This window comes from Somniosus microcephalus, chromosome 5, assembly GCF_052327205.1.
Source record: "Somniosus microcephalus isolate GS21.2 chromosome 5, FLI_Smic_1.0, whole genome shotgun sequence".
NCBI lineage: Eukaryota > Metazoa > Chordata > Chondrichthyes > Squaliformes > Somniosidae > Somniosus > Somniosus microcephalus.
Window position 1 is genome coordinate 218,255,964 of NC_140991.1, and position 22,685 is coordinate 218,278,648.

At 51.0% G+C, this 22,685-nt stretch overlaps 1 protein-coding gene across 1 annotated transcript in view; it reads left to right on the top strand.

Moving 5' to 3' along the window:
• dnah5 (dynein, axonemal, heavy chain 5) overlaps nt 1-22,685 on the top strand; it is a 754,701-nt gene that overhangs the window by 269,484 nt on the left and 462,532 nt on the right. Inside the window, exon 13 of the mRNA XM_085988698.1 lies at nt 14,526-14,611. Coding sequence (XP_085844824.1) covers nt 14,526-14,611 — 86 coding nt within the window. The remainder of the gene's footprint in view (nt 1-14,525; nt 14,612-22,685) is intronic.

Sequence of the window (22,685 nt, forward strand, 5' to 3'; positions counted from 1 at the left end):
CGAGCTCTGCCGAGGACGAGCGAAGATCTTCCTTGGGTGCCGTGCGAAGACCCAACATGACCCATGGTAACCTGTCCACCCAACCAGCGCCTTGGAGGCTGGCCCTCAGTGCGGCTTTGAGCGACCTGTGAAATCGCTCGCACAGTCCGTTCGCCTGTGGGTGGTAGGCTGTGGTGCGATGTAGCTTGATGCCGAGCCCTTGAGCCACTGCGTTCCAGAGCTCAGAGGAAAACTGCGGCCCACGATCAGAAGAGATGTCCGCCGGTACCCCGAAACGGGCGACCCAAGAGGAGATGAATGCCCTGGCTACGTCCGCGGAAGTGGTGGATGACAAAGGAACTGCCTCTGGCCATCTAGTGGTGCGGTCCACCATCATAAGAAGATGTGTGAACCCATGGGAAGGTGGAAGTGGCCCCACCAGGTCTACATGCACGTGATCGAACCTACGTTCTGGAACAGCGAAGGTGGCCAATGGAGCTTTGACGTGACGCTGCACCTTGGCCTTTTGGCAGACCACACAGGTGTTGGCCCAGTCGCGGACATCCATGTGCATGCCCCGCCACACGAATTTGGACAACATCAGCCGTTGCGAGGCCTTCATGCTAGGATGTGACAACCCATGTATGGCGTCAAACACTTTTCGGCGCCAGGCGACCGGCACAATAGGGCGAGGATCTCCTACGGAGACGTCACACAGTAGCGTGGTGCCTGCGGCATGGAAGTTGACGTCGGCCGCTTGGAGGCTAGAGGGGCTGGTTCGGTAAGCTTGTACCTCCGGATCCGAGGCTTGATCCGCAGCCATGAGGGCGTAGTCGATTCCGAGCTGGACTGCATAAACGGTCGCGCGGGAAAGGCAATCTGCCACCAGGTTGTCTTTACTGGCCACGTGCTGAATGTCCGTCGTGAACTCAGAAATAAACGTAAGTTGACATTGTTGTCGGGCTGACCACGGTTCAGCGGTCTTGGCCATAGCGAACGTTAGGGGCTTATGGTCTACGAAAGCAGTAAAAGTATGTCCTTCCAGCAAGAACCAGAAATGGCGGATGGCCAGGAAAAGAGCTAGCAACTCCCGGTCAAAAGTTCTGTATTTCCGCTCGTTGCGCCGTAGTTGACAGCTGAAGAACGCCAGCGGTTGCCACGTACCATGGACCCACTGTTCTTGCACTGCACTGATGGCGTAGTCTGACGCGTCGGTGGTGAGGGCGATGGTGGCACCTGGTAGTGGGTGCGCCAGCATGGTCGCATTGGCGAGGGCGCCTTTTGTTTCAACGAACGCCCGGTCCATGTCGACTGTCCAACTAACCGGATCCTTGCCAGACTTGCCGTTGAGGGCCCCGTACAGGGGCTGCATGAGCAGAGCTGCCTTGGGCACAAAGCGGTGATAAAAATTTACCATCCCGAGGAACTCCTGCAGGGCCTTGACGGTCTGTGGGTGCGGAAAGGACGTCACCGCCTCCACCTTTGTTTGCAAAGGCACTGCTCCCTCCGGTGTAATGCGATGCCCCAGGAAATCCATGTGCGGTAGACCAAACTGACACTTGGCCGGATTGAGAATCAGGCCGTGTAGGCTGAGGCGACGAAAAAGGGTGCGCAGGTGCGCGATGTGTTCCTCCTTGCTCCGACTGGCCACGAGTATGTTGTCTAAATAGACGAAAATGAAGTCGAGGTCTCACAGCACAGAGTCCATGAGATGCTGGAAGGCCTGGGCAGCGTTCTTCAAACCAAAAGGCATCCTCAGAAATTCAAACAGGCCGAATGGGGTGATGACTGCGGTCTTCTGCACATCCTGCGGGTGTACCGGGACCTGGTGGTAACCTCGGACCAGATCCACCTTTGGAAAAAATGGTGTTCCCAGCCAAATGGGCAGAGAAATCCTGAATGTGGGGGATCGGGTATTGATCAGGAGTGGTAGCATTGTTAAGCCGTCGATAGTCGCCGCATGGCCACCATCCGCCGCCAGGTTTCGGTACAAGGTGGAGAGGCGAAGACCAGGGATTATTGGACCGGCGAATTATTCCCAGGCATTCCATCGTAGCGAACTCCGACTTCGCGACCGCCAGTTTGCCAGGTTTGAGGCGCCGGGCCCGCGCGTGGACCGGGGGGCCAGTGGTGGTGATGTGGTGTTCAACACCATGCTTCGTGGCCATAGAGGAGAACGTGGGCCTGGTCAGGTCTGGAAATTCATCGATCAGGCGAGCGAAATCATCCGGAGTTGGGAAAGCGCAGGAGACGGTTCGCGACATGGTTTTGCCCTGGTGACAGGGAATGGAGTTAAACGTGGCTGCGTTGACCAGCCGCTGGTTCCGCACGTCGACCAGGAGGCCGTTGGCGCACAGGAAATCCGCGCCGAGGATGGCTTGTGAAACCCTGGCCGTAACAAATTCCCACACAAATCGCTGGCCGCCAAAGCACACCTGGACCCGCTGTTTGCCGAAGGTCTGGATAGCACCGCCATTAGCCGCGTCGAGTGAGAGACCGTGCCTCCCAGATTGAACATCCATAGCTAACGCGGGAATAATGCTGCACTGTGTGCCGGTGTCGCACAGGAATTGCCGACCAGAGATGGAATCGGTGATGAACAACAGCTTGCCAGAATTTCCGATGGCCATCGCAGCCGCGGGGCACCCGTCAGACCCGCTCTTCCTTCGCCGGGGTTGCAGTGGATTTTTTTTGGGGAGAGAAGCTGCAGGGAGGGCGGCAACATCTGGCTTTTGCGCCAAACCGCGCGTGGTAGCAGCAGAGCCCCGCAGGCTGAGGGGCTGTGGGGGATGGGCGCCTCGTGGCAGCGCAGTGTTGCTGCGTCACCGCGAAAATCTTATCCGCTTCAGCAGCAAGCGCTGCGCAGTCTGTGACTTCGGACCGGGCCAGGGCAGCCTGGACTTGCTCTGGTGGCTGACTGAGGAATAGCTCCCTGAAGAGGAAGCATTGCGGTTCGGAGCCAAGGAGCATGAGCATTTGGCTCATGAGTTCAGACGGCTTGGAGTCCCCGAGGCCAGGCATAGCGAGCAGTCGGCGGGTGCGCTCTGACTTCGTGAGCCCGAAGACCTGTAATAATCGCGCCTTGATCGCTTCATACTTGCCATTGTCCGGGGGGTTTTCGAGCAGGCTGATGATCCGCGAGGCGGTGGAGCTGTCGAGTGCGGAGACCACGTAAAAGTAATGGGTCTGATCCGCAATGATGTTCCGTAGCGCAAACTGGGCTTCGACCTGGACGAACCACGAGGTCGCTTGTTGCTCCCAGAATTGCGGTAGCTTCAATGCAATGGCGTTTGTTTCCATGCTGCGTTCCTTCTGCGAAAACCGTTCACAAAAGTCGGGGTCACCAATGTAGGAATGTCTAGTTCCTATCAAGAGACTGAGGTTGACTCAGGCGATCAACAAACGATGTTTAATATAAAACAAACGGAGTTTAGCAAACCAATACACGAGAACTACGAAAACAGGTCTAGTCAGTTCGGAGGCTCCACGAGGACTGCTAGGGCGGTCCCGTGGTTGGCGTCATGACGTCATCACGTTTTTCCCGCCGTTGGGGGATCACGTGATGAACGGCGTGACGTCATCGCGTTTGCCGCACTCTTAAACAGTATATACAAAGGTACAGACTCAGGCTGTAGTTAACACACTGTTAAAGGGAATTATATACATTTGATCGGAGCCCCTTAGTGGCTCCGCCACATTTGCATATTTCTCTTTCAGCATTGTTCAGGTTGGACAGAAGTTCCTCCGAGAGTTGCTTCCAGGGCTTTCTATTTTTCTTGCTCTTCTTTAAACCTATTGCGATTGTTTTGACTTTTGCCTTGTAATTCAGCTCATTTATTTTTATAACCGTACTGTTAAAATTTGGGTCATTCTAGTTGTTTCCTGAGCACAATGCCTTGAAACCATGTCCTCACTAAATTGCACTTATCCAATAATATTCATAAATCAGATAATGATTGTGCAAATCGATGATTAGGATCATCTTCAGTATATATTGGAAATCAAATGCTCCAAAATGTTTTCTTAGTGTTCAGCATAGTTCAACCATTACTCACATATATTGCAAAGGAAAAACCTTGGGAGAGAAATTCGGTATCGCCCCGTTTGGGGCGTGAGTATCGGCCGGGTGTGAAATTTTGCGCCTGGCGCAAATTATCGCCACCTATTGGTAAATTGGCCTCCTTCGCCCCAGGATGTGCTTGGAGCGCTAAAACAGGCGCTGCACAACTGTCTTAAGGCGCTAAGCTGGAGGAGCGAGGCGCTACCTCCGAGGGCGGGCGCAGCGCAGGTGCGGCCAGTTAGCGATTGCACACAGACACGCTGGCGCCGGTCAGCTCTTAAAGGGGAGGGTCGATCTTGAATTGCAGCCACACCCTGCGCATCGGAGCCCTGAATCTCGGCCTGGACAGACCTGTTGCCACATTCTTAAGCCAAGGACCATGGAGAGGGCCAGGGAGCGAACGCAGTGGTTCAGCGAGGGGGCCTTGGAGGTTCTGGTTGGCATGGTGGAGCGCAGGCGATCTCTCCTGTACCTGGACAGTGACAGGAGGCGGCTGCCCAGCGACTATCGAAAAGCTTGGAGGGAGGTGGCTCACAGAGTGACCTCCAGCAGCATGGTGCCTAGGACCCCTGTGCAATGCAGGAAGAAGTTCAACGACCTCACTCGGGTCATCAGGGTGAGTGCCCTTTTCAGAATCCTCTTCATCCCTGCATGTCGCCCTCACTTTATGGCCAAAGGGTCCTGAAAGCCCCAATGCCCAGCACTCATCCAACACCTATGGCCCTTTTAGGAAACTCACACGCACATTCAGCACTTTACACACTGTAAGGGCTCTTTGCGCATGGGAGGCAGTGCAGCCAAGATCAGGGCTTCACACTGTAAGGGCTATTTGACCATGGGAGGCAGTGCAGCCAAGATCAGGGCCTCACACTGTACTCAGAGCCCATCCTTTCTCTTGCAGGGCAAGCTGGCGCACAACAGGAGGCAGCAGCAACGGACCGGGGGAGGCCGGCCTCACCTTCAAGCCCTGACCGATCTGGAGCAGCGAGTCCAACGGATTATGGCAGGCCGGATGATTGGCCCCGTCGCCACTGGAGATGCCAACCCCGTTATGGACAACTCCTTCCACTTGTTCCTCACACCAGCATCGTTTGCCACTTTCGAGCCAAATCAGTACATTACAGCACTCATGCCTCCCTTGCTGCCACCCTGTCCTCACGCTAAAGCCACTCTTGTACCTCCCTGCTTTCAGATGCTGATTCGCCAGGTGAGGTGGCGGGCCCTCAAGCTGCCACTGTGAGTGATTCTGATGGCGACGAGGAGGAGGAAGCCAGGCCATCAGTGCCACCCTCAGCCGAGGCAGCCCATGGCCATAATGGGGACACGTCTTCCCTGGAGGGGAGCAGGGGGGAATGGTCTGAGGAGGGTGAAGCTCCGGGGCCCAGCGGGCTGCAGCAACGCGAGGGGGGTAGGGAAGCTTGGCGGCCTTCTCTCCGGAGGGAGAGTCTGGCCTCGAGTCCTGCTACAGTGAGCGCAGAAGAGGTATGGCTCCTCGCTGAAATGAGCGCCCAGGCGGAGCACAGACACACTGAGCTCATGGCTGCAGTGGCAAGGATGCCAGATTCCATTGAGTCACTGGCAAGGAGTGTCCAGGACTTCGACGCAGCACAGGCAAGGAGTCTCCAGGACTTCGGCGCAGCACAGGCAAGGATTGTCCAGGACGTTGGCGGAGCACCGGCGGCTGCCACGTAATTGCTTAGTGCTGCAATGCAGTCAGTGGCTGGTCTCATGCAGACGCAGATTGAGGCCACACGAGCACTGACTGCTGCCACCCTCGCTGGATCGGGCAGGATTCGCCGGGGCCCTCACCGCACCGTAGCAGGCCAGCAATCTGTGCTTCAGCAGATTGCTCCGCATGCTGCAGTGCTGCCTCGTGGGAGTGCCAGTGTGTCGGCCGAACAGGGAGTTGCTGTCCTCTCTCAGGATGACAGCATTCCTGCTGCCAGCACTGTCACTTATCCACTGCAGCTGCCACCACCTGTAGGACAGACTGGTGCTGCCCATGCAGAGTTAGAGCAGTCAGCAGCCGGGCCCTCCAGGCCCAGAGCTGGTCCAGGCCGTCCCTCAAGGGCATCTGCAGTCTCAGTTTCTGACACTCAACAGCCTTCCCCCAGCCTTGCTGCAGCCACTGGGGTCCCATTGCGGAGGAGCTGCAGGGTGGGAAGGGACGAATCTCGCAAGCGAAGCAGTTCACCCTCGAAGGGCATAAAGTAGGAGGTGTGGCAAAATGTTGTTAATTGTTTTATTGAAGGCCGAGGATCGTGGTCATATTTTTGTTACTGTTTTGGTCATTGTCTCCAGGTTGTGAGAGCCAGTTATGTGACTGACTGTTTTTTTGGGGGTTTCTCTCTATTACTTTGTCATGCGGGAAGTGTTAAGTCTGTGTGTCCCAGTTATGCTTATTATAAATCACTGGACACAGACCACAAGAATAACTTTTAACAGGTCTTTACTATTCGGAGGTCAGGGTTGAACTGCCCAGCAGATCCCTACACAACGTTTATATACCGGTGTGGTCACCGCCGGTATTACAGTATACAGCAGCCAAGAGAAAGTAGTACATCTCTTAAGGTAGTTCTCTTAAGGTGGAACAGGTTACATACACCACAATCCTCCCTTTTTAGTTTAACAGTTATATCCCCATTTAACATAACATATATATATACAACTTTATGCAAAACAGTTCAAAGATTCAGTCTCTGAGGCGGCCTCCTGATTCGAGTTGGATAACGCCTTTCAGGGGTCTCTGATTCTCGTTGCTGGGGTGACTCATCTAGTTGATCTCTTATGGATTGGACATCATCCTCAGGTACATTCACTTCTGAGGTAGATGCTTCAGGTTCACTAACTTCTTCCACGGTTGTCTCTGCCGTAACCCTGGGTTCGACCCTTGTTCTCGATTCTACCAGTTGGTCAGCATGACGCCGTATTACATTTTCACCAATATCTACCGTGTACATCAGGGGTCCTTGTCTGGCCCGAATTGTTCCAGATTGCCATTTCTCGTTTTTATAGTCCCGGGCTAACACTGGTTGTCCTATTTCGAAACTCCGAGTGGTCTTGTTATTTATATGCTGGAACTGTTTGTTTTCAACTTCCCTCCGCACATTTGGTTTTAACAAGTCCAACCTGGATCGCAACCTCCTGTTATAGAACATCATGGCAGGACTTTGGTTTGTCACTGCATGAGTGGTGTTTCGATATGCCAGTAGGAATTTGTCCACCTTGTGTTGTAGTGGAATCTGATCTTCGCTCATGGCCTTTATTGCTTTTTTGAACGTTTGTACAAATCTCTCGGCCAACCCATTTGTAGCCGGATGATATGGGGCAGAGGTATAATGTTTCACCCCATTCTTCTTCATGAATTTCTGGAATTCTTCTGACACGAACTGCGGTCCGTTGTCTGAACATATTTGTTCTGGCAATCCATTTCTTGCAAATATCGTTCTTAGCACCGCGATCGTCTTTTCCGAGGTAGTGGTAGTCATCTTAATCACTTCTGGCCATTTAGAATGTGCGTACACCGCAATTAAAAACATGGAGTCCATGAATGGACCAGCAAAGTCAATATGTACACATTGCCATGGGGTTGAAGGCCATTCCCATGGATGCAGCGGTGCAATCGGAGGTGCATTTTGCACTTTTTGGCACCCTGAGCAGCTTTTCGTCAGATCCTCTATCTGTTGGTCGATACCCGGCCACCACACATAAGCCCTAGCAAGGCTTTTCATCTTGACTCCCCCCAGATGACCTTCATGCAGTTCCTTTAGAACTCTCTCTCTTAACTTAGGAGGAATAATCACCCTTGTTCCATACATCAATGTTCCTTGACAGACGGACAGCTGTTCTCGTCTTGCTGAGAATGCCGGTAACAGTGGATCACCATGTGCTGGCCATCCCTTCACTGTCACTTCGTAGACCCGGGACAGTGTCGGGTCGTTCCTGGTTTCTCTTTCAATACTTGCATTGGTGACTGGTAAACATTCGATGATGGTCGAGTGAAATAACTCAACAGGGTCAACCGTCGGTGCCTCCCCCTCTGTAGGTAGTGGCAGGCGCGACAGCCCATCAGCATTACCATGCTGCTTTGTACCTTTGAATTCGATCTGATATTGATGTGCCCCTAGGAAAAGGGAGCATCTCTGGAGTCTCTGTGCTGTCATCACCGAAACACCCTTCTTAGGGTTAAAAATGGATACCAACGGCTGGTGGTCTGTCAGAAGCGTAAACTTTTGGCCCTGCAGGTAATGATTAAACTTCTTTACTCCCCACACAAGGCTGAGAGCCTCCCTATCTATCTGAGCATAGTTGCGCTCAGCGGAGGTCAATGATCTGGATGCGAACGCAACTGGCCTCTCCAGGCCATTTGGCAACTTGTGTGAGAGTACTGCCCCAATACCATATGGAGAAGCATCACAAGCCAAACGAATAGGCAGCGTTGGGTTGAAGTGAGCCAACACTTCCTCTGAGGTGATCAATGCCTTGCTTTTGCGAAAGGCCCTCTTACAGTCCTCGCTCCACTTCCATGGTACTCCCTTCTGCAAAAGAGCGTTCAGCGGGTGCAGCACCGTGGATAAATTTGGCAGAAACTTATGGTAATAGTTAATCAACCCTTGGAACGACCTCAACTGGGATACCTTATCCGGAGCGGGAGCCTTCACAACAGCTTCGATCTTGTCAGGAGACTTATGAAGCCCCTCCTGGTCAATGACATGACCACAGTACGAGATCCGCTTCTGAAAGAACTCACATTTCTGGCGATTAACTTGAAGTCCATATTCTTTCAATCTGGTGAGCACCAGTTCCAAATTTGCAAGGTGTTCCTCGTCATCATCTCCTGTAATCAGAATATCGTCCAGGTAACATTGTGTGCCTGGAATTTCCTGTAATACCTGCTCCATGGCCCTCTGCCAAATTGCTGGAGCTGATGCCACTCCAAAAACCAGTCTATTTTACCGGTACAAGCCTTTATGCGTGTTGATCGTGAGATACTGGCGTGACTCTTCCTCAACTTCCATCTGTAAGTACGCCTGCGCCAGGTCTATCTTGGTGAAGTGTTTCCCGCCAGACAATGAAGCGAAGATATCCTCAATCCGCGGAAGCTGATACTGCACCGTGTGAAGCACCGGATTAACAGTGATCTTGAAATCTCCACAGATGCGAACCTTCCCCGGTTCCCCCGGCTTGTTGCTCGATGAACGCTTCATGACGGGAACAATGGGCGTGGCCCACTCACTCCAGTCTACCTTAGACAGTACTCCTGAACGTTCTAGCCCTTCCAGCTCAGCTTCCACAACAGGTCGTATCGCATAAGGTACCGGTCTGGCTTTGAAAAATTTCGGGTTTGCATGTTCTTCAACCTTGATGTTTGCCGTAATTCCTCTCAGTGTTCCCAGTCCGTGTTGGAACACCTCTTTAGCATCGTCCAATATTCTGGACAATCGTTTAGGTTTGACATCTTTTTTTACCGGAATCTACCGTTAGTGCTTTTAAGGAATGCCAGTCCATATTTATTTTCCTAATCCACTCCCGTCCCAGTAGTGGCGGACCTCCCTCAGGTAGCACATATAAGTCCATTCCTCGGCTTTCTTTGCCCTTGTGGACCACCTTTACCTCTATCTTCCCGATGGGGTATACTCTTTGCCCCGTGTATGTTTTCAATACAATCTCCGTATCCCGTAGGGGAATATGTGGGAATAACCTTTTGTAATCTTGCTTATTCATGACCGTCAATGCCGATCCAGTGTCCAATTCCATCTTCACTTGGACTCCTGCTATCTGAAGTGTGACCCAGATTGTTTGGAGGTCTGCTTCCTTACCAACATTGTGTACTCTTAGACTACCCAGTTCATTACTGCTGGAGTCTGAATTTGACTTCTGTTCGTTCGAACTGTTCTCTGTCACCTTGTGTACCTTTCTGTACTTTTCCTGCGTGACTTTTTGTTGCTGGTCTTCTTTCCTGACCGGCATACTTTAGCTATGTGACCAAGCCTGCCACATTTTCTGCATTCCTGATTTTTGAACCAGCACTGGTTCTGATCGTGCGTTGTCTTTCCACAACGATAACATTTTACTGTACTCAAGACCATTTGATTGGTGCAGAGTTCCGGTGACCGTAGCTGCATTTCCGCAGTGCCTCTCGCTGCGGCTTCTTGCGATGCTGCAATAGTGACAGCTTTATCAAGCGTAAGATCATTCTCCTCAAGCAGTCGCTTTTGTGTTCCTTCTTTTAACAATCCACACACAAATTTATCTCTCAGCGCATCTGCTAGTCCTGTTCCAAACTGACAGTACCTTGATAGCTCACGCAGTTCAATTAAAAATTCAGCGTTGCTTTCGTCTTTCAGCTGCGTTCTTCTGTAAAATTTAAATCGTTCCGCCATCATCAGCGGCGTGGGGTTTAAATGATTTTTCAGGACAGTAACAATATTCGTGAAAGTCTGATCCGCTGGTTTATCTGGTGATAGAAGGTGCTTCAATAGCCCGTATCTCTTCGCACCCATTGAGCTTAATAAGGTTAGTGCTTTCTCATCATCTGGTACCTTATTTGCTTTACAATAAACTTCCATGCGTTCTACATACGTGGTCCAATCTTCGATATCGCTATCAAAAGTATTAATGTTCCCATGTTTAGGCATCATTGCAAGTTTTTAAATTTTTCTTTTTCTCAAAATGGCGGCTTCCCGCGCTTGTCTTCTTCCCCCGCCTACTAAAATGGCGGCTTCCCGCGTTTGCCTTCTTCCCCCGCTGGCTGCAATGGCGATTGCCGTGCTGCTGCCATTCTCGCCTCCCCAGCGGTTCTCAATTCCCCGACGCTGCTTTTACTCCCCCGCGGTCCCCGTGGGCATTCATGCTTCCCCTGCTGTTGCGCCTCTCAGCCCCGCATGCAGCCCGATCCTTTACACCGGCTGCGTTTGAGTTCTCCGCGGCTCTCGTGCCTTAAGCTGCCCCAGTCGCTGCGCCTCTCGGCCTCGATTGCAGCCCGGCCCTTTTCACTGGCCGTGGTCGAGTTCTCCGCCCTTTTTCCTCCGTTTTCCCTCCCCCACTCCACAGTCAACGCGGCCGACTTTCTGCTCGTGTCGCTGATCGGCTTACCCACCACCGTGGTAGAAGGGATGATCACTGCCTGTCGCTGATGGAGGGCTTCGTGGTCAGAATTTTTCTTTTTAACCCGGGTTCTCGATGCCTCCCGTGCGATGGTGCTCAGCAGGATGATGAGGGCGGATGCCGCTTCTCGACGCCCGTTCTGAGGACGAAGCTGCCTTGGATGTAAAACTGCCGCAGGGTAAGATCGGACTCGTCGCCACTGTTAAGTCTGTGTGTCCCAGTTATGCTTATTATAAATCACTGGACACAGACCACAAGAATAACTTTTAACAGGTCTTTACTATTCGGAGGTCAGGGCTGAACTGCCCAGCAAATCCCTACGCAACGTTTATATACCGGTGTGGTCACCACCGGTATTACAGTATACAGCAGCCAAGAGAAAGTAGTACATCTCTTAAGGTAGTTCTCTTAAGGTGGAACAGGTTACATACACCACAGGAAGGGCACACATTTGTTAAATAAAGAAGTGTCTTTATTCAGAATGTGCATGTTTGCTCTTTGAACTAATTGTTGCCTTGACCGGCTTAGGGGTTGAGGCACGGTTCCATTCATGTTCTTTGAATGGCAGAAGCCATTCCCTCAGAGGGGGCCTAGAGGCGACTTGCTATAAGCCGCTGACGGACGGCCCTTACACTTTGTGCCTCCCTCCCGTCTTGGTGCTGCTGCTCCTCCTCCTCCTCCTCCTCCTCCTCCTCTGCTGGTGCTCCAATGTCTGGTGGCATTGGCTGAGTCCTGAGGATTGCCAGGTTATGCAGCATGCAGCACACAACAACGAAGTGGGAGACTCGCTCAGGTGAGTACTGAAGGGCTCCTCCGGAATGGTCCAGACAGCGAAACCGTTGCTTGAGCACGCCGATTGTGTGCTCAACGATGTTTCTGGTAGCTTGATGGCTCTCATTGTATCGTTCTTCAGCAGGGGTGCTGGGCGAACGGAGCGGGGTCATCAGCCAGGTGCACAGAGGATAGCCCTTGTCCCCGAGAAGCCAGCCTCCTGGGTGAGCCGGGGCCTCGAAAAGGTCTGCCACAGAAGTCTGACGCAAGATGAAGGCGTCGTGGCTGCTGCCTGGAAAGCGGGCATTGACAGCGACTATCAGCTGTCTGTGGTCACAGGCCAACTGGACGTTCAACGAATGGAACCCCTTTCGGTTGTGGAAATCCTCGGCATTCTCTTGCGGTGTCCGCAAAGCCACATGCATGCAGTCAATTGCGCCCTGCACCATGGGGAAGCCCGCTATTCTTGCAAAGCCCATTGCGCGCTCCTGCTGCTTGTCCGGAGTCATGGGGAAGGGGACGTACTGTCGTCTCCTTTTAAAGTGGGCATTCGTGACTTGATGGATGCAGCAATGCACCGCGAACTGGGAGATATTGGCAATGTCCCCAGTGGCGGATTGAAAGGAGCCGGTGGCATAGAAGTTGAGAGCCACTGTTACCTTCACTGCCACCGACAGAGACGTCTTGCTCCTCAGTTGAGGCTGCAGATCTGGCTGAAGGAGGTGGCAGAGCTCAGTGACCACCTCCTTGCTGAATTGCAGCCTCTGAAAACACTGCTCCTCAGACATATTGAGGTATGAGAACTGTTGGCGGAAAACCCTGTGAGCGTAAGGTCTCGTGTGCCGACGCCTGTTGGCCCTCCTCCGTCTGGCCATGATTGGCACTCTCTCTCTGCGTCTCTGTGCCCTCTCAATGTAATGGAGAAGCCCGACGTTCCCATCCATTGCAGCCCCCATAGTATGTGGCCACTCAAAGTTATGTCGGTGAAAAAGCAAAGCAACTACAAAGTTCTGGTCAGAAGCCAAAAGTACCTCAGCGAGCGCTGACTCAATGCAGAAATCTCTCTCCCTTTGTCTCTCTGCAAATCTCTCTCTCTCTCTCTCAGAAGGAGTGGTCCAAAAATGGCTACCACAAAGAAGCCAGGAAGAGCCCCCTTTAAATAGAGACCCCCCAGCCCCACAGTGACTGGGAACCATTCCAGTCAACCAGTCGTTGGGAGCGACAGGCGGAAAGGAGGGGGACGCCACTGAATTTCCGGTCCGGGGCGTCCCAAGGGCATTGCACTCTGAAATGATGTCAGGATCTGCGTGCGCAGCTGGCTCGCGCCCCACTTATCACCCTCTTAAGGCGCTAACGGGTGGCGCAACCAACTGAATTTCTCCCCCCTTGTGTTCATACTAGTCCTACCTTGAAATCCACCTAATTATACTTGCCTTCCTCGTTCTTCATGTGATTTCTTGTTGCTTCTTGGACCAATGAGAACCTCTGATTTTGTAGGAACGAAAAATTAAGAATGCAAATACAGTAGGAGCTGACTAACTACAAATTCTGTTAGTGAGGTGGCATGACTGCTGTAATACTAGGCTATAAGATGCAAATATTGTTCACATCTGCGCGTTATGTAGGTGATGAGTTGAATATTGGTTTCAGCATGGATTTCACAGGAGGAAAAAACAAAGCACACTAATAATTGAGTTTGTAGAAGTGACATTGTATATTGAGACTATAATTTATTTAGATATAGATAGGCACACATTGTGATTTAATGAACATAGGCTATATATTGGGCTGGATATTCCGATCCCTACAGGTGGGTACGCGCTGTGAACCCACCCGTAGGGACATTGGAAATGCCGGTTTGGGAATCCTTTGGCTGCCCGGGAGAAGGGCCACTGTGGGAGGATAGTTCTGCTTTTTGGAGACCCTCCGCCCGCAGAAAACACTTACAATTCTTGCGCCTGGTAAAAGCAGGCGTAAGGCCTGCTTTTACCAGGATAAGAGTTGGAAAAAGTAAGAAAATTTTTTTTTTTTTCCACTGATTTATCATTTAAAAATACTTTAAAGAAAGGTAAGTTTATTTTTAGCCCCATTAAAAACTTTAATTATGTTTTCAAAATTTAAATTTTTGTTTAAAATAGTTAATTTATATAATTTCAAGTCATTTTAAAAATGTGATTTAAAAAAAAAAATTATTTGAAGTTTTACTATGTTTTGGGGCTGATCTCCATTCATATAATTGAGAGGTCTTCCTGTCAAATGTATGAAGGGAGATTCCCTTCTCTGATTGGCTCCCCGTGATCCCAGGGACGCTGCGAGCTACCTGTGCCTCTGGGATACGTGGGCCCTGCACAGCGGCAGTTTGGAGAGGCCCAGCAGCGGAAATGTGCGCCTCCCGTGAGCCCTCAGGTAAGGGCGCAGATTTTTCCAGATCGCAGCCCTCCGCCCGCGGGAGGCCTGCGATCGGAATATCTGGGCCATTGTGTTTATGTGTACACATACTATATTTTCCTAACTTTTTATTAATGAGTAACAATGCGGCCTTAACAGTTTTAAAATTTTTCAGGTTCAGTATTAAAATCTGAATTCAAATATTCTTATTATTACACAGTCCCAGCTAAGGACGTTTATAGAAAACACCATTGAAAAAATACAGAATACAGAGCGAGCTCTGACGTTACTAAAGAAGTTAGAAAGGTAATGTGATTTGTTACAGTACCGTCATGTCGACAGACCTGATTTATGCGATTTCAAAGGTAAGAAGGTACAAAATTTGCCTCATTTTTGGGCCTGAAATGGGTGCCGCACATGGCCCAACATTTGGCTTTTGAGCTGCATTAAAATTATTTGGAGGGGCTGGCAGCATCTGTTGCGACTCCACAGCCAACTGGGCCATTTAAAAAAAATGAATATCGTGTCTCTGCAGCCTGAAAGTAAGTCCCGGTAGGCGGGGAGGGTGGAGCGGCAATGGGAAGGGGGTTGGGGGTCACGATCCAGCGTACTGTGGAGTCGGGAAGCACAGATGCGCCATAGCAATAATTTAAAAAAAAAAGTTTTTAAAACTTACCGCCCGCTCCGCGCATTCCTATCCGGTTTCGGCATGGGGGTCTAAACCAGGCATTATGCCCTTTATTTATATATGGAAGGAGCCTTATACCTGGTTTAGGCAACCACCTGGGACAGTTGACAAATGGCCCGACCCAATACCGGGCCGGATGGCCTTCAGGCGTACTTTGGGTATGGGAAGTTGGCTCTCGAAATTGCCAGTAAAACGGGTGCAATGAGGTTCAATTTCTACCCACTTGTGTCGACTTTGTTTCTCTTCCATGTATAAAGTATCTAGCACAAAAAAATCTTGATAACACCTGAGCCAATCAAAATAAAAACACTTAATCATTTACCTTATTCTTCCTCAAAACTTCTTGTAAGCTTTTTCCAAACCTTTTCAGTGGCCACGTTGATTCCGATGCCTCCAACAGGAGACTCACGAGTATGCAGCAATTTTAAAGAGGCATGTGAGGGAAAATGTTCTTGCATTTCGCAGAACAAATCATTGCCCTGAATTTTTTTTTTTTAATGTTCAGAATGAAAATATATAGGGGCTAAAAATTCGATAGCCCCCAAAAACAGGAGTGGGGATTGCGATGCGCGATTAACCTGCGCCCGTTCAAATGCAGGCAGCACGCATACTTGGTGTTGCCTGCCAATTTAAATGATAGTGGCATGTAGGCCAGCGCTAAACGTGCTGCTGAGTGGCTGCACATTCAGCAGGGGGTCCAAGTTCGGGCAAGGCTAGCACCAATTAAAGGGGAGGTGCAATTTGATGAGACCAGGTGCTGGAAGTCATTGCAGAAGGAAATTTCAACTGGGAAACATTCAGCAATGGCACAACAGGCAGCACTGGAGACATTAGTACAAGAGGTGAAGAGGAGGAGAGAGGTCCTGTTCCTACAGTGGGCCAGAAAGCCCTCCAGACAGACACTGCGAAAGCAGTGGGAGCAGATAGCCATGGAGGTCAATGCCAACAGTGTTGCCCCGAGGACCTGGATACAGTGCGGAAGAAGTTCAGTGACCTCACAGAGAAGTCAACGTCAGTGACTGCATCTTCAAATGCCATATCCTACAAACTGCACCACTAGCCTCATGCACTGCTCAATTCGCCACACGCCCAGTATTCACCTACCGGCATTGACCTAGACACCAGCTTCAGTCATGACAAAGGGACACCCAGCCCGGTCGACCCTGCAAAGTCCTCCTCACTAACATCTGGGGACTTGTGCCAAAATTAGGAGAGCCGCCCCACAGACTAGTCAAGCAACAGCCTGACATAGTCACACTCACAGAATCATACCTTTCAGCCAATGTCCCAGACTCTTATCACCATCCCTGGGTATGTCCTGTCCCACCAGCAGTACAGACTCACCAGAGGTGGCGGCACAGTGGTTTACAGTCGGGAGGGAATGACCCTGGGAGTCTTCAACATTGACTCCAGATCTCATGAAGTCTCATGGCTTCAGATCAAGCATGAGCAAGGAAACCTCCTGCTGACTACGATCTACTGCCCTTCCCCAGTTGATGAATCAGTACTTTTCTATGTTGAACACCACTTGGAAGAAGCATTGAGGGTAGCAAGGGCACAGAATGTACTCTGGGTGGGGGACTTCAATGTCCATCACCAAGAGTGGTTCGGTAGCACCATTACTGACTGAGCTGGCCGAGTCCTGAAGGACATAGCTGCCAGACTGGGCCTACGGCAGATGGTGAGGGAACCAACACGAGAGAAAAACCTACTTGGCCTCATCCTCACCAATCTACTTGTCGCAGATGCATCCGGCCATGACAGTATTGGTAGCAGTGACCACTGCACAGTCATTGTGGAGACGCAAAGTCCTGTCTTAACACTGAGGACACCTTCCATTGTGTTGTGTGGCACTACCACTGTGCTAAATGGGATAGATTCAGAACAGGTCTAGCAGCTCAAAACTGGGCATCCATGAGGTGCTGTGGGCCATCAGCAGTAGCTGAATTGTATTCCACCACAATTTGTAACCTCATCCGTCACTCTGCCATTACCATCAAGCCAGGGGACCAACCCTGGTTCAATAAGGAGTGCAGAAGAGCATGCCAGGAGCAGTGCCAGGCATACCTAAAAATGAGGTGCCAACCTGGGGAAGCTGCAACACAGGACTACATGCATGCAAAAGACCAGAAGCAGCATGCTATAGACAGAGCTAAGCGATCCCACAACAAACAGATCAGATCAAAGCTCTGCAGTTCTGCCACATCCAGTCGTGAATGGTGGTGGACAATTAAACAATTAATGGGAGGATGAGGCTCCATGAATATCCCCATTCTCAATGATGGTGGAGCCCAGCACGTGAGTGCAAAAGACAAGGCTGAAGCGTTTGCAACCATCTTCAGCCAGAAGTGCCGAGTGGATGATCCATCTCGGCCTCCTCCTGAGGTCCCCACCATCACAGAAGCCAGTCTTCAGCCAATTCGATTCACTCCACGTGATATCAGGAAACGGCTGAGCGCACTGGATACAGTAAATGCTATTGGCCCCGACAACATTCCGGCTGTTGTACTGAAGTCTTGTGCTCCAGAACTAGCCATACCGCTAGTCAAGCTGTTCCAGTACAGCTACAACACTGGCATCTACCCGACAATGTGGAAAACTGCCCAGGTACGTCCTGCCCACAAAAAGCAGGACAAATCCAATCCGACCAATTACCGCCCCATCAGTCTACTCTCAATCATCAGCAAAGTGATGGAAGGTGTCGTCGCCAATAACCTGCTCACCGATGCTCAGTTTGGGTTCTGCTAGGACCACTCAGCTCCAGACCTCTTTACAGCCTTGGTCCAAACATGGACAAAAGAGCTGAATTCCAGAGGTGAGGTGAGAGTGACTGCCCTTGACATCAAGGCAGCACTTGACCGAGTGTGGCATCAAGGAGCCCTAGTAAAACTGAAGTCAATGGGAATCAGGAAAAAAGCTCTCCTCTGGCTGGAGTCATACCTAGCACAAAGGAAGATGGTTATTGGAGGCCAATCATCTCAGCCCCAGGACATCGCAGCAGGAGTTCCTCAGGGCAGTGTCCTAGGCCCAACCATCTTCAGCTGCTTTATGAATGACCTTCCCTCCATCATAAGGTCAGAAGTGGGGATGTTCGCTGATGATTACACAGTGTTCAATTCCATTCACAATCCCTCAGATAATGAAGCAGTTCATGTCCGCATGCAGTAAGACCTGGATGACATTCAGGCTTGGGCTGATAAGTGGCAGGTAACAGTTGCGCCACACAAGTGCCAGGCAATGACTATCTCCAACAAGAGAGAGTCTAACCACAGCCCCTTGTCATTCAATGGCATTACCATCGCCGAATACCCCACCATCAACATCATGGGGGTCACCATAGACCAGAAACTTAACTGGACCAGCCAGATAAATACTGTGGCTACAAGAGCAGGCCAGAGGCTGGGAATTCTGCGGTGAGTGTCTCAGCTCCAGACTCCCCAAAGCCTTTCCCACCATCTACAAGGCACAAGTAAGGAGTGTGATGGAATACTCTCCACTTGCCTGGATGAGTGCAGCTCCAACAACACTCAAGAAGCTCGACACCATCCAGGATAAAGCAGCCCGCTTGATTGGCACCCCATCCACCATCTTAAACATTCACTCCCTGCACCACCGGTGCACCGTGGCTGCAGCGTGTACCATCTACAAGATGCACTGCAGCAACTCATCAAGGCTTCTTCGACAGCACCTCCCAAACCCGTGACCTCTACCACCTTGAAGGACAAGGAGAGCAGGTGCATGGGAACACCATCACCTCTGAGTTCCCCTTCAAGTCACACACTATCCTGACTTGGAAATATATCACCGTTCCAACATCATCGCTGGATCAAAATCCTGGAACTCCCTCCCTAACATCATGGGAGTATCTTCACCACACGGACTGCACCGGTTCAAGAATGTGGCTCACCACCGCGTTCTCAATTAGGGATGGGCAATAAATGCTGGCCTTGCCAGCAATGCCCACATCCCAGGAACGAAGAAAAAAAGCATTTCTATCAATCACGACTCATATTTCACATAAATGTGCTCCATCTCATCCTTGCACACCTACCACTGCTGCAAGCCTCACACCCACATTTCACAGCTTGCATATACTGCCAGCTATTCAACCATGACAGCCAAACACATTGAACCACACTCACTGACACACTTCGCGCTCTCTTGCTGGACAAGGTGGCACACAACAATAAGCAGTGGTAGCTAACCGGAGGTGGATAGGTGCGCCTCCATATCCTGGCCCCATTCAATAAGACGGTGCTCGGCATAATTGGAGTGGTTGTGACTGAGGCCAGCGGCAGCATTGAAATAATTGAACATGACTTTATGCTCATACCTAATCCTCCTTCTCACATCCTACTTCCCCCCTCATTCTCAATCTCTGGTGACTTACATGCTGTATATGGTGTAAGCGTGCACCTCTTGTTTCCCCCCACTGCCGCCAACCTCCCCTCACCACAAACCTACCCTTGTGGCTTCTCATTTCAGAGGTCCAAGAAATCCAATCTGGGCAGGCAGTGATGGAAAAGGAAGAGCAAGATTAGAGTGATGATGAAGAAGAAACACCGTCACACGATCTGACACGCGCAGGCACCAGCTCAGATATTGCCACTCTATGTGGACTTTAGAGTGTAGCTGAGAGACGGGATCTGCATGTGATGACTCACTGGGCACAAGTGGGCAGCAGCCAGGGCAGGAGTAAAGGGTAGCGCAGGTACCAGCTTCCTGGAGGGCGACGACACACATGGGTTCTGCTGCACATGACTCAGAGGAGGACTTTGATGGGGTGGCCTACAGAACAAAGCTGATGGGTATGCACAACAAAATGCCAGGAAGCCTGAATGCAATGTCAACGAGCATGGAGTAGTCCAGTTCCAACCTTGCACAGGGCTTTGGGCAGAGCTTGGAGCCCATTCTTTGAGCATGGAAGGGGTGGGCAGATCCATCAGCGCACTTGTGGACCGATCCATCATGCAGCGTCTGATGGCCGATGCCTCAGCTTCTTTGCAGCACAAGCAGAAGCTGCCTGACACCTGAGTGCTGCAATGGAAGCTCAGACCTAAAGTCAAGCAAGCACAGACTGCTGCCATCATGACTGCGGTTAAAGTGTTGAAAGGGGCTTGCAGGATGTCACAGCAGTCCAGCAATCTGTCCTCCGACAGATTACTAGGATTGCTGAGGCACTGCCCCGGGTGAGTGGCAGTGGCTCCATGGAGGACGAACCTGCTGTCAGCATTCGTACTCCCACCACTGCCACTCCACCAGTGCCCTTGCTGTTGCCTGTCAATCAACTAGCCCAGATTGCTGCCGCCCATGCCGAGGTGATGCAGTCCCAAGCCCAGAGCTGCTCAAGCCCGTCCTGCAAGGTCACCTGCCGTGTCCCCGACTGAAAGTCAGCAGCCTTCCATCAGCCATGCTGCAGCCACTGGGGTAGCACAGTGTAGGAGCACTAGGAGAGACAAAGGCACACAGAAAACAGGCACTAAGGGAATGCACAAGGCTGATTCGTTGACTGTTGAATGAAATATTATCATGGTTTGATTCATAAAATTGGTTTGGAATGTTTGTTTTGTAGTGGTTTTTATTTCAGCATTGTGGCCAAGAGAATGCTGTGATGGTCAGTAACAGAGGGAAGGTAAGGAGTTGGGACTATTTGTGAATGGGGAATTATGGTTGTGCTCACTGGTACTGCAGTCAGAGGAGTCAATCACAGACAGCCTGGGCAGAAAGGGGCTGTCTAGGTTGCCTCTTCCCTTTCTCCTCCTCCTCTTCCTCAGCTGGTCGCTGTATGCCTGGTGGCAAGGGCTGTGCCTTCATGATGGTGAGGTTGTGGAGCATGCAGCAGATCACGACAAATCTTGAGACACACTTCGGCGAGTACGGCACGGCTCCTCCAGCACAGTCCAGGAAGCATTGTTTAAGGACGGCAATGGTCTGCTCTATCAGATTCCGTGTGGCAGCATGGCTTTCATTGTATGCATGCTGCCCACATGTGCGTGGGTTACGCAGTGGAGTCATGAGCCAGATGGTCAGCGGATAGCCTTTGTCGCCCAGTAGCCACCCTCTGGTTTGTCGTGATGTCTCAAATACTGATGGTACAGCGGACTGCCGCAGAATGAAGGCATTATGACTGCTGCCAGGATACCGAGCATTGACCTGCATGATGCATTAAGTATGGTCACACACCAGCTGGACATTGAGGGAGTGGAATCCCCTTTGGTTGCGGTACATCTCCAAGTTGAAATGCAGCGCCCGCAATGCGACGTGTGCAGTCAATGACACCTGCACCATGGGGAAGCCTGCTATCCTGGCAAATTACATGCTCGGTCCACCTGCTTCTCTCTGGCAAAAGAGAATGAAATGTATTCACCTCTATTTGCATACATAGCCTCAGTGACGTCCCTTATGCAACAGCGCACGGCAGACTGCGAGATGTTGCAGATGTCACCTGCTCTAGCCTGGAACGACCCCAACGCGAAGAGGTTCAAGGCCACCGTCACCTTTACAGCCGCTGGCAATGCCGTCCTCACCCTGGACTGATGCTGCAGGTCAGGTGACAGATTTCAGGGAGCACCTTCTCAGTAAAACGAATACGTCGCACACACTGTTCGTCATTGAGGTTGAGGTAGGAGAATTGCTCCCTGAAGACCCTGGGTGGATATGGCCTCCTGCTGAGAGTTCTTCTCCCCCTCCTCCTCTTGCCTCTTTGAGCAGCTTGTCCTGCTCTGTGTCGCCTCTGCTCATTCTCCCTGTCATGCTGCAGGCCAACGGGGATACAAACTACTGCACCCATGTCTGGGAGCAACTGGTCTGAGCAGACCCATTGCAAGTCACTACCACGTCCTTGAGCACGTACTACACCATTCGTTATAGACTTTAGGCAACTTTAAATAAGTCAAGGAAGCACCAAACATTTCTACAAACTCAGCAAACAGCTAGTAGAAATCAATCAGCAACTAACCTGAAAATAGGTGATAATCCCTTTAAATAGTGCTGGTGAGGGTTCCTTCCTGCCGCTGAATGCATGTTCAGCTGTGGGAGATTAAGAGAGGTGGAAAATGGCAGCGCTGGCGTCATTGATGTCACGATCTACGTACTCTGCACACTTCCTGTGCACGCTCTCAGCCCAGACGCTAATGCCCTCACCAAAATGCCGTCCAGTGCGGCCTGCAACAGAAGTGTGCCCGTGCTGCTCGGACGCCATTTTCAACCCAAAACGGCACCCGTAGTGCCCAAACAACGGGTGCTACACAACTGAAATTTTATCCCATAATCTATCTACACTTGATTGGGAGTTGTATGATGTGGCAAGTTTTTAGCTTTAAATAAATACATTTACTTCAGTGATACCTGACCAGTAAATTCTCTAGGCCCAAAATTCCAATTGGGTCATAGAGTCATAGAGTTATACAGCACAGATAGAGGCCCTTCGGCCCATCGTGTCCGCGCCGGCCATCAAGCCCTGTCTAATCTAATCCCATATTCCAGCATTTGGTCCGTAGCCTTGTATGCTGTGGCATTTCAAGTGCTCATCCAAATGCTTCTTAAATGTTGTGAGGGTTCCTGCCTCCACAACCCTTTCAGGCAGTGAGTTCCAGACTCCAACCACCCTCTGGGTGAAAAAGTTCTTTCTCAAATCCCCTCTAAACCTCCCGCCCTTTACCTTGAATCTATGCCCCCTAGTTATTGACCCCT